The 12,393-nt window shown below is 41.5% G+C and overlaps 1 protein-coding gene across 3 annotated transcripts in view; it reads left to right on the forward strand.

Annotated features, from left to right (window-relative positions):
• Positions 1 to 12,393, forward strand: part of RELN (reelin) — a 308,114-nt gene that overhangs the window by 150,504 nt on the left and 145,217 nt on the right. For 2 of the 3 annotated variants that reach the window (XM_081879038.1, XM_081879040.1), the window contains 3 exons: positions 198 to 438; positions 8,441 to 8,586; positions 9,565 to 9,612. In XM_081879038.1, the coding sequence (XP_081735164.1) occupies positions 198 to 438; positions 8,441 to 8,586; positions 9,565 to 9,612 (435 nt within the window). The remainder of the gene's footprint in view (positions 1 to 197; positions 439 to 8,440; positions 8,587 to 9,564; positions 9,613 to 12,393) is intronic. The other variant, XM_081879039.1, reaches the window with a different exon arrangement.

Consider the following 12,393-nt stretch of genomic DNA (forward strand, 5'->3'; position numbering starts at 1 on the left):
TTGTTTCATGTCAATAAGCTAAATACTGGATTATCGTCTTAAACAAGTTTAATGTCAGTACATGGTATAATTTGAGGAAATGCACTTTAATATTACTGACTTGTTGATGAGATGCAGCACACTGTAAATGATTGAATTGTTTGATTATAAAGTATAAATAGTTTTAATATATATGTGTGTATCTCAATATCCTACAGAGCTCCTTCCAACGTCAGCACAATCATTCATATTCTGTACCTTCCACAAGAAGCCAAAGGAGAAAATATTCAGTTTCAGTGGAAACAAGAATATGTTCATGCTGGCGATGTCTATGAGGCCTGCTGGGCATTGGACAATATTCTGATAATAAATGCAGCTCACAGACAAATTGTTTTGGAAGATAATCTTGATCCTGTGGACACGGGCAACTGGCTGTTTTTCCCTGGAGCCACTATTAAGGTTTGCTAAATTTTGGTTTTAATTTGCTAATGTTTCAGTACATACAATGTTGGATCCTCAGCGCAGCCGGCTGACTAACGCACTCCTTTTTTGAATGAGATACAAGAGAAGGGATATATATATATATATAATATATCCCTCTAATTATTTCATGTTGTCAGATAATTTCCCCGCCCCCATCACAATGCCAAATCTCTTGATATTTTATGTACTTGAGCTGTCATGTCAAAGGTCATCTAGCAGAAAATGTCTCAGTGGTATCTGTTCAGCAAAACAGAGCTGAAATGAATACCGGTGTTATTCCTTTGTGTTTTGTAGCCACCCTCCCACACCGCATAAGAATAAGGCTGTTAATTACAGTTTTCTCCATTGCGTAACCATTTAGTTTTCATCACTCTTCCTGGGATTTTACTTATTTATTTCCTTGCTTATTTACTTACCTACTAACTCCATTTACCATTTCATGCTTTCATTCGTGGAGTACAAACAAGGTAGCTAACAAAATAAATTAAAATAGAAATTATAAAGCATTATAGTGCGAATCACATTTACAAAGATTCAAACAGAGCAAACAACAACATTCTTTTGGGCAGGGGCATACTAAGTAGTATCCAGCAACTAGCATCCAAAAACATATTTGAAACTTCCAGGGTTTAAAACTACTAGTTGGAAGACTGGGTGAGGCAGGGCCAGGGCAAGGCTGGTAGAGTATGTGCTCCATAACTGCATCACTCCAACTGGAAACATCCAGTCTCTTGATTTCACCCACCTTGCTTCTGCAAGAGGGGGAACACAGAGCAGGGTCTCAGATGTTGGCTGGAGCACACAGGTAGGTTCAGGGGTGCCAAGGGATTTCCTGGTCCCTCTGCACCCTTCACCCACGCAATCTACAGACAAAAACTGCTGCTTATGACCTTTGGTCCCCACTCTGCTCTCAGTTTTCACCTGTGATTTCTAGAAGTTCTCAGCATGCAACAGCAGCCACACCCCGGGAATGGGTGTAGCTAGTGAAGTGTAGTAAAGTGTGCTAGTAAATATGGAACTTTTTGGGGTGGGGGGATACTTCCCAAGTATAGTATATTACTGTAAGAAGAATTTAAAGCAGTGCAAATTGTTGGAAATATTTACCATATGAAATTTTGAAAGCCAGTTATAATATTTTTATTTTATTGAATGTATCTCAGTTAAACAAAATAAAAGGAAAAGATCAAGAAGGAAACAAAGCGTACATTAAAAATACAAAATAAAAGAAGAAGAAGAAAGCCAATTATGCTAAGCTTGCTTGTTTCCATTTGGTTCAATGCTTTCATAATATCTTTTATTTTTTTAAACCTTTTTATTATACTTTATAATGGCTATTAGGCACAATGGTTATGTTCTCCCTCTGCTGTCAGAGGCAAAATGCCTCTGGATGACAGTTGCTGGGAATCACAAGTGGGAAGAGTGGTGTCATGGTTACGCCCTGCTTGGGGCCTTCCTATGGGCGGCCTTCCTATGGGCGGCCTTTTGGCCACTGTGAGACCTGGATGGAGAACTAGGTGGGCCACTGACCCGCTCCAGCAGACTCTCCTTCTGCCCCTATTTTACATCCCTTCATTTTCTTTCCATCTCTGGTGAGGCCTATGCAACTATACTGAGATCCCATAGCAGAGTATAAATGTAAAGCATGCAGAGCTTAGCTTAGCTTAGTTGAATTGCTCTTGTTTAGCAGTTGCATGCAACTTATGGGTGAAGCTTAACAGCAAAAGTGGGTGAATTAGAGATTAGATATGTACTAAAAGTACCATAAAATGCTTGTCAAAACTCATTTTTTCAAAAACAACAGAATAAAAAGGATACATATGCCAGATAGGATAGTGGATTAGTTTACTAACCTTTCATCTCCCTAAGCCTGCATGTGGTTTTAGAGGATAAATTGTTTTTGTCAATCTAATCCCCATCTGACATTTGGCCACATCACACCTGGTACAGTATGGAGCTTGGCTCTGTGCATTTAACAGAATTTCATATAGATATTTCACTCCGGCATCTTTTCCTCTAACACCATGGCTTTAAAGGGTATGCTGATCCTGCCCTTTAAACCAGAGCTGGAAAAATCCACAGAGAAACTGGGGCCTATTGAGCAGGTATGTCTGAAGCAGCTGCACAGAACATGCCTTGACAAGGATGAGGGCGTGAGAAACAGCTGCTATTTTTAATATGGTTGAGAAGCACTGGCTGCTGGGAAGGCGGATGGAGTGGGTAGAAACAAGAGAAATGTTTGAGAACATAGTGGTGTGCTGTTGTTGTTTTAAAAAATGTATCCCATAATTATTCTGGTTTACAAAAACACATCCTCATGTCAGCAGAAGGAAATAGAAAGAAGACAAAGTATGGAATTTAATTAGGGCCAACTTTTTTGTTCTCGCTGAAGGTGAAAGTGGAGGTAGGGAGGCAAGCAGGCAGAAAGGCAGGCCTTGTATAGCCATTGCTGCCTCCTCCCCATGGCTCACACAAGCCTTAGAAGGCACCAGAGGTGGATTTTCACCACACTTCCAGTCCACCACGCAAACAGGCTCTTGCCCAGACTGCTTTTGGATCTAGAAAGGAGAGTAAAGTTGCATTCCTTGATTACACGCCACATTTCAAGATAGTGTGCTCTGTGTTGTGCATGTTCTAGAGGTCATATCTCTTTCTTTCCCAACCCAAAGACTACATTATTCTTAACTCTTTGTGAAAATTGATCTTAGTTTATTAGGCTGCAATAAGTAAAGTTATCGTTCCTTAATTGCCACAGTCAAATGTTATCAGCGTTTTTTCTGGTGGGGCTGAGCACATGCAAAGTTTAAACAAAAGTACTGGGGAAATTAACCTAAAGTAGGAAGAAATATGTAGTAAGACTACAGAGAACCAAATAAAAAAAATTCCTTCCAGTAGCACCTTAAAGACCAACTAAGTTAGTTCTAGGTATGAGCTTTCGTGTGCATGCACACTTCTTCAGATAGACAGAGAACCAGTGAGACTCAATTGCTGCAGGACCTGGGAGAGCTCCCAGGCATAGCAGGAATTAGATTTGAACGAAACCCAATTTTTTTGGGGGGGGGGAGCATGTGCAAAAGATATGAAGCAGAAGGGAGAATCTTCCCCACTTCTTATCTGCAAATGCTCTCCTTGATTGGTTTGGTTTGGTTTGTGTCTTTTTGATTTTTAAATTGTTATTAATTATTAATAATTCATACAAGCAATATAAAAGTTATATTATCACAGTCATCTAAAGAATCTTCAGAGCTGTCCCCCCCCCCAGCCAGGTAAAAACCCAGCAGTAAGCCTGGCTTTGTAGCAAGGGAAATGAGACTTTAAAGTTGACTCTCCCTTGCAACTGCTTCCCTGCAGCCCACATGGTAATTCAGTAACTGGTGATTATCCTTTAGCAAGTTCTCCCTTAGAGTCTGTGTGTGACGGATTTGAAACCTATGAGATTCTGGCTCTAAGTCATTATCAGGGAGATCACTAGCACACATCAGCAATTGACACAGGTATCAGAATGTTTCTGTAAATAATGCTAAAATAACAAAAGGTTTCTAATGATTGAATTTCAATGGTAACCTGCAGTAGGAAATGTACAGTGGAAAATTAACTGTGGTTATTCTTAACTATGGTTAATGGCGCTGTGGTCTAAACCACTGAGCCTAGGGCTTGCCGATCGGAAGGTTGGCGGTTTGAATCCCCACGATGGGGTGAGCTCCCGTTGTTCGGTCCCAGCTCCTGCCAACCTAGCCGTTTGAAAGCATGTCAGGTGCAAGTAGATAAATAGGTACCACTCCGGCGGGAAGGTAAACGGTGTTTCTGTGTGCCTCTCTGGTTTTGCCACATGACCTGGAAAAACTGCGGACAAACGTCGGCTCCCTCGGCCAGTAAAGCGAGATGAGCGCCGCAACCCCAGAGTCATTCACGATTGGTCTTAACTGTCAGGGGTCCTTTACCTTTACCTTTAATCTTAACTATGGTTAATGGAAGCCACAGTTTAGGGTTTTTGGATGATGCACTAAACTGTAGTTAATCTAAAACAGAGGTGGAAGTTTCCATTCTCCTTATGACCATGCTGAAGACTTTCCATTGAATGTGGTTAAGCCATGTGACAACACACATTTATATGTCAAGCATCTATGTGGAACAGGCATCACACAGACATCTCAAGTGGCCTCCATGTGATGGTCGTGTATTGGAGTGGGGAAATGACCATTTGTAGCTGTCAGTGTATCTAGCTCGTTTTTGTATCTAGGGTTAAATCATATAGAAATCTAGCATGTAAGAAGTGATTAAAATCTTGTTTTACTTCATGCAGAGTAGTTTTTAATCCTAGCTGGGTGTTTCTTTTAATTACGGAAAGAGATTCATCCTGAATCACCTCATACTCAAATCCATGTAACCACTTAATTCTGAATAACAGCAATTAGACTGTTAAGTATGTTACTGTGCATGGATTTGAGTTTATGATCATTGGATCCTTCCATCAATCTGCTATCAGATTTAAAATCTAAAAATTCCAGTCACTAGCATAACTCATTCCCAGCAAGAAACAATATCTAATTTATGACTCTGCAGACAGTGCCATTTTAATTAATTTTCTCCATCCTAATTTTTCTTTCCTTTCCTCCTCATATCTAATCTGTTTGCACTGCGTAGACGTTAATTAAAAAACAACAACACACCCTCTCCTCTCTAAGGAGCAATCTGAAGTGGCAAAAATAATCACTTAAAATATTACAGCCATTTAAAAAAAAACTGGCTGCTGTTGAAACAGTGCGGTTTCAGTTTGCCTACAAATGGTAGTTTGCCTTCTGTTTTAAAGTGCCCTTTGCATTTGTATCTAATGCAACGTGCTAGCCAGGCTCTTGGAAAAACAGCAACCTTCTTTTCCAGCTGGGTGGGCTAAGTGACAACCCCTTAATGGGGGAAATGGATGACTCTCCACTCATGTAAAGGTGCAAGCACGATGGGCAGATTTTTCTCCATCTGCCACCAGCCCTTTGCAAGCTGGCATTGCCCAGATGCCTGATATACTCATTCCAGTGTAACCAGAGTCGCCAAAAAAATAAATTGTGAGGCTACAGCTGTCTGAAAGAATCATCATGTCCATTAGGCCACTGAGAGTTATTAGGAAGAGGTACATCAGTGTTCATCTTTGATTCTTTTTTTTTTTAAGCCTAATTCAATGTTGGTAGAGGAGACAGCAAATGTTTTGAAAGCCCAGAGGTGAAGTCACTAACTGGGGAGCATCCTCAGGAAGATGCAGCCCACAACTGAAGCTCAAAATCTATTAGACTGAGGAATTTAGCACGGATGTTTCCTGTTGGTGCATCTCCAACTGGCAAAGCTGCATCACTTAGTTACACTGTGTTCTGCTTGTCAAGCAATGAGAGACTATATAGCCAAGGGAAAGAGGTGGGGGGAGAATCAGGCTTATTGATTTACAGTTATAAGCATAAAAGAGCAGGGAAAAGAGACAGAGATTTCAAACCTTTAGATGTATTGCACTTTATTCATCTATAATGAGACTTTTGGCCTGAAAAGGGCAAAGCAGTACATTCTACCAGTTTCACTACCCTTCTTTATTTTGATGAAAATTTAATGTGTCCCCTTGGCAATGTTTCTATTCCTCTGCATTTGAAAGATGGCCCTTTGAGTTGGAAGAACTGTATGATCAGCAGCCTGTTTTGAAGACTACTCTGGGATTCCTCGTGACCTTGATCAAGTCACTTTATTTCTGCTCTGCCCTGCATCCCTGTGCCTGTCCAGACACAGTTTTGGTCCCATGGCTGGACCAGTTCACACAGACATTCTTTTTTTCAAAAAAAAAAAAAATTTAAAATTAAATTTTCCATTTTAACAATCCAATCAAATCACATTAAGTATTCCAAATTATACAAATACATATCATATAGTCCAAATATTCTGCCAAATTATAAATTATTGTTGGGGCTTCCCATGCTTCAAGTTCAGCGGGGTTCCAATCATCTTACGTTTCTACTGCCTTGAGTTTCCAATAGTTCCTTCTTTAAATCTTCCTGTTGTTATCCTTTTCTTTCATGGCCTCTGAGTTGCTTCCACAGGCAAGTTGAAATAAACAATAATGTGCTTCTGTGTGAAATTTGTATGACTCTCCCTTTTTTTGCAGCTGGTAAGTCTGTTGTTTGCAGAATGTTCTCACACGCTGGTGTTTATGCCGAATCAATCCAAAAGTCCTTCTCTGGTGGTAGACGCCATCTTCACTCAGTTCCGATGAAATAAAATCTGAGTTCGCACAGACATTCAGCCCATGGGGAGCTGCAGTTTTCAGTGATCCTGTGCAAGATTCAAACGCCATACCACCATATCCTTAACTAATCAAATGTTTGCTGGTGTCAAACTTAGCGTGGATTGGCCTTTGTTACCTAATCAGGGCTGCAGCTTTTCAAGGAAGGGTGTGCTCACATTACTGCTTGCTGCAGGTCCGGTGTGCTCCCGTCACAGGTTTCATTAAGGCAGGTGACATTAGCCACAATTCATTTGTATCCTGTTGCTTTTCAAGAAACATTCCTCTTTAATGCACTTTCCCTCAAACCAGCTTCCATCCAATTTGAATACAGAAGCAGCCATTGCACACAGAAAAAAATCAGTGGATGAAGATATCCCCACTCCTGCTCAGATGTGAAGAGCAGTGAGAGAAAGCGACTTGCAAACTCAGCAGGGGAAAACAACATTGCAGCATTTCAAGCCGCAAATGTAGACTTAGCCTAAGAACCCCCCCCCTCCCAGAAAGGTCCATGGGGATTTATGCCAGTTACTTTTGAGGAATGAGGACTGGGGTGCTGAGGTACACCACAAAATACATTTATCTGTAGGTTTATTCATTTATCTGATTTTTTTTTTTTATTTCCTTTATTCTGTCCAACTGGTCAGGCATATTGTTTCCCTTCTTGTTCCAGCAGCTTATTGATGTTGTTAGTGACTTTTGCAAACATCCTATGTTGTTTTCCATGTTGAAGTTGACTAAGGAAAGCCGTGTGAAATTGTCCTTTATTTGTATAATTAAAACAAGTGTATGACATTTGATTTTTTTTGTATTTTCTTTGCTTGTTTGTTTTTTCTTCTGCTTGCATTACATTCCTTTGGCCTACCACAACTAACATTTACAGCAACCCCCTGATCACTACTGATAAAACAGTTCTCAAAACAAGCAAACAAAATTACACGATATTGTCTTTACCTATATCCTGTTCTGTCGGATTTTTCTGAGATTCAAAGCAAACTGATTAATCGACTGTTTCCCAGAGGATTTTCCACCATTGTTTTCCATTTGTGATGTCAACCAGTATATTATCTGCATTTTTCATTCACAAGGAAGGGCTTTTCCTATCTGAATTTGCATGCCCTGCTGGCAAAACTTGGATTTCTTTCTGACTGTATCTCAAATGAGGCAGGATTCTTGGTTTGGGGATTAGTGTGAATTGAGTATTCAGATACTTAGACAACTCAAATTTCAAATTGAGGATACAAGTTTCATGCATTGTACATTTGTAACCTTGACATGGTGTTGCTGTAGCCCCATTGAGATGATCATAGAGGCTTAAGAGCAGAACCCAGGTTCACTTCAAAGCTTTTGTTTAGCATAGAAGGGCATCATGATCTTGTCACCTAGAGCACTCATAGCTTGTGGTTTAACATTTTATTTACTGTGCTACAGAACCATTTGTATTTGACATATATATAGATATTAAATGTTACAACTTTTAGCAATGTTGCAGATAGGGAGAAGTATTGTTGGAAGCAGCCCTACAAGTGACTGAATACTGACAGTAATTTATAAATTATTCAAGATACATACAGAAGAATTAAGTGCACATTTTCTCTTTCACTTTTTGGTTTAGCTTCTGTAATCAGCCAGTTGCTAAATAATTTAATGGCTTTCTCAGAGTTGTCGAAAGCTGCTGTTACAAAAACGATTTAATACATACCTCCTGCACGCTCCTTTTATCTGCAGCATAGCTGTCAGTCAGATGGGAATGCAATTTATTTCCATGGAACAGAAGGCAGTGAGCTGAATTTTGCCACAACGCGAGATGTCGATCTTTCTACTGAAGATGCCCAGGAACAGTGGGCAGAAGAGTTTGAGAGCCAGCCCAAAGGGTGAGTGTTCACTACCCTACAGAAGTATAAGGACACATGTGGCGTTGCTCTCGGGTTGGGAGGAAAGCAAGAAGCTTCGGCTGAGAAGCACTTTTTCTTGCTTTTGGCAACATATGTCTATATTGATAAAATACTGTCAGGAAAGTGCCCCCCCCCCTAAATTTTAGAAATGAATAAGTCAAGAAGGGTCAGTGGCTCCAGAATGATATATTGAGTTTTTAAAAATGTCTCACTTTTCTATGGCAAAATCACTGCTATCATGAGCAAAACTCTTAACACTCAGTATTAACTGACAGTGAATCTTGAAGAAACATCTTGAGATAATTCTGCAATTAAGTACCTAGAAAGCATCTCTCATTTTGCAACCCATATACCACTGGAATTATATATGTACTTCATATATTTGTGCTCATTCCCATTGTTGTTTATGGGACTATCACCACAAATCTTAATTATTTTTTTCACGAGGAAGTAAATTTCACTGAAGCAAGCAGAGATTGCTTTTTAAAAAATAGAATTAGGGTGTAGAGTGTTGCCCTGGTGGTTTGTGGATTGCAGTTCAGCTTCACCATGACATAAGAAATACATACTATGTAGCATTTAACTTGCCTCCAGATTTCAGATTATGATGGTAGTGGTGATGATAAAGACACAATTTTGGCTGATTATAGCCCGTTTTGAATATTTTATTGGGGAACCAAGTAAGATTTTCATGGGTCTATGAATGACTCACATTTAAAATGAAATATTCTAATTAAGCTACAAGCTAGCCTCTTCTCCATTTGTGCCATCTCTATCAATTGTCGACCATAAGCCTTCTCTGGTCAGGGCTCATGCTGTCTAGATAAGGGAAGGTGCCTAGAATATTATTGACCTGGTATCAGTATTCATTATTAAGAATCATTGCCATCCACCCCTTATTCACACATAGTATGATGAATACTTTAATTCTGTGATCACATGCTGTTTTTTCCACAGGATCCCTGCCTCATTCAAAGCACAGGATGGACGTTGTTCAGAGAATGGGTAGCTATTCAGTATTTTTTCCTATCCTCTTCATTCTTTCTCTGGCACTTCCAGGCTTCGTGTTTCCTTTATCTCACGAGGCAGTGATCCTGCTGGCTAACAACTGGATGTGATCATCTAGTCAAATACTGTGAAACTGTTCAATAGCAAAATCAACTCAGTTCGGAATCTGCTTCATGCCATAGTCTAATATTTAGGGAATTTAATTCTGATGAGAAAACCCTCTAGATATGTTGGGTGTATAATTAAAGGATAGGTGGTCTGGGTGAAGCAATATGAGAGGTGGGGGGACACAAACATTTTTAGACCCAAGATGGTGCAGAGGAGAAAAGAAGAGCTCATTGCAAGAGCCAGAGTTCTAAATAAAAGGGAAAATGTCAATGGGAATCGGCATTTCCCCAAGAAAGCTGCAAATATCAAACGTTGTCTGAAGGTACTTATGTCTAGAAGTATGTTTTAGTGCTCACCGCCCCAAAAAACCTTCCACCCTGACTTCATTCAGTGCCTTCAACATTCCTTGTGTGTTCCTCACTCTGATTCGACTTCATAATGTTGCCGTGTAGCCTTGTCATGAGAGAGCAGAGAGCAGTGTTTCATATCCTCACTTTGGTGTCCTTGAGGAAACAGCACCATGCAGTGTAAGTGCTGCTGCTGCCCAGGCCATGTGAACAGGTGGCTACTGTGAAAAGGACAGGTATGGTCCCCAAAGCCTTTGGTTTGAGCCAAAAAAAGTTCTCAAACTAGCTTTCAACCTAAACATATTTTTTTCTCCTCCTTTTGTTGACCACACAATTTGACTTCTGTTGTGCAATTCTCCTATGCCCTGGCCTACATTTTAGAGTAAATCAAGCAGTAACTATAGTCGCTGGTCCTCTCTTCAGATTTGTTGTTTTTCCTGCTTCTTCAAACTCTGACCTTAGTTGTTTCCCTGTCATTTTTCACTACCTGACCTGATTTGCACTTCTGCCTGCAAAGTGTCTCTGCTCACATATTCCCTAGCTCTGTGCTGTTTGTATCATTTCACTCTCTCATTCGGCGCCTTTATAGCTTCTTTCTCACTTATCTGTTACCCTGCTTCTATTTGCCTACAATTAAATACAAACTGCATTTCCCATGTATATAATTCCCTCTCAAGACAATTCTCCATTTCTTGCTCAGTGGTAGCATTTCTGTTCCTTTAAATGTTTGGGGGTTTTTTTGCTTTAGTCAGTCCCTTTAAAATTGCACTTCTATTTCCACCTCTATTCCTGGTCACTTTAATTATGGTGATGGTCTCAGGGCAGTGACCTTCTGGTAGCCACCTATCAGCGGCGTAGCGTGGGTTATCAGCACCCGGGGCAAGGCAAGTAATTTGCGCCCCCTAACCTGGGGCAAGGCAAGTAATTTGCGCCCCCTAACCCGGGGCAAGGCAAGTACAGTAATTTACTCTCCCAAGCAGCAGCAGCGAGGCTTCTCTTTCCCCCGCGCTCTCCCAGAGCTGCCTCTTTTCTTTCCTTTTTTCCCTTTCTCCAAGGCTTTTCGCTTTCTCTCCTTAATTGATTCCCCCTCCACACCGCGGCGTTTCCTGGCTGCTTCCCCCCCTTCCCCTCTCTCTCCTCCTCGCTCTGCTTGCCTTGCCCTGCCCTGCCTGAGGGCGCCCTGAGGAGACTCCGCTCTCCTTTTTGACCAGGCGAGGTGGAAAAAAGGGGGGAAAGTCTCTTCCCGCCCCCTCGCTAGACTCCCTGCTCGGCTCGGCTCACTACCCAGGCGGCCAGTGGAGAGAGAGCCGCAATTACCATAACGTTCCTCTCCCTCCGCTTCGCCAAGCTGTCAAAGCCCGGCAGCAGCGGCCACGGCAGCAGCAGGCGCAGCCAGACCCCCGCCAGCCAGCCAGCCTGCCCGCCCACCCGCCCGGCTTCCTCTCCTTTTTTTGCCCGCGCTCGCTCGGCTTTGCTCTCCCCCTTCTGCGACCTCCTCGCCAAGCCGAGCGAGCGCGGGCTCTCTAACCCGTGGATTTTAGTAGGGGCAGAAAGCTGCTAGTGCGAGTGCGCCCCTGCCCAAGTTGCGCCCGGTGCGGCCGGCACCCCTGGCACCCCCCACGCTACGCCACTGCACCTATGGTATTATGACCCTCACCAGCTCATTGCATTACAGATCCATTCTGTCCCACATTTCAAAAGATCAGCTCAATATTTACATGCTCCTTTTTCCTTAAACACCTTCTGGCAGTGCTCCAGGAACTAATTTGAAGCTGAAAATGAGAAAGACAATAATGCTGAGTTCAAAGGTAAAGTGCATAAGGATAGGCTGACATTAATGCACTAATGAAAGAAGTACAAGGACTGTTTCGCAGGCCATTGAAGCTTTCAGGTCTTCCAAAAAAGATTCTTCAGGTTTAAAACAAACTTATTGAACGACAAAGTATGGTTTTGTCAGGTACAAGACCTTAAATTTTCTAGAGTGGTTGTGTCTTTTGTACTTAGAAATCAGACACGCATCCTTATCTTGCTAGTGCATTTCCATATTCTCTTGTGGTGAAAGTGAAAACAAAGTGAAAACATGTGCTCTTGTGGGTTGCCTTTATGACATTGTTAGCAACCGCATACATCTCCAGGAGTCAACAACTGGTGGCAAGTTAGCAGCAAGTCCTTGTCTCAACAGTCCCTACCAGGCACAACCCTTTTGCATGGAACAGGGCTGTGCATATCTTTGATCAGAACTCATCATTTCAGAATTGCTATTTGACCATTTCTGGAATTGTGTGAAATAATTTCTTAAACAATGGCTAGCATGCGCACTGTA

This window comes from Podarcis erhardii, assembly GCF_964252035.2.
Source record: "Podarcis erhardii genome assembly, chromosome: 10".
NCBI classification, from domain to species: Eukaryota; Metazoa; Chordata; class Lepidosauria; order Squamata; family Lacertidae; genus Podarcis; species Podarcis erhardii.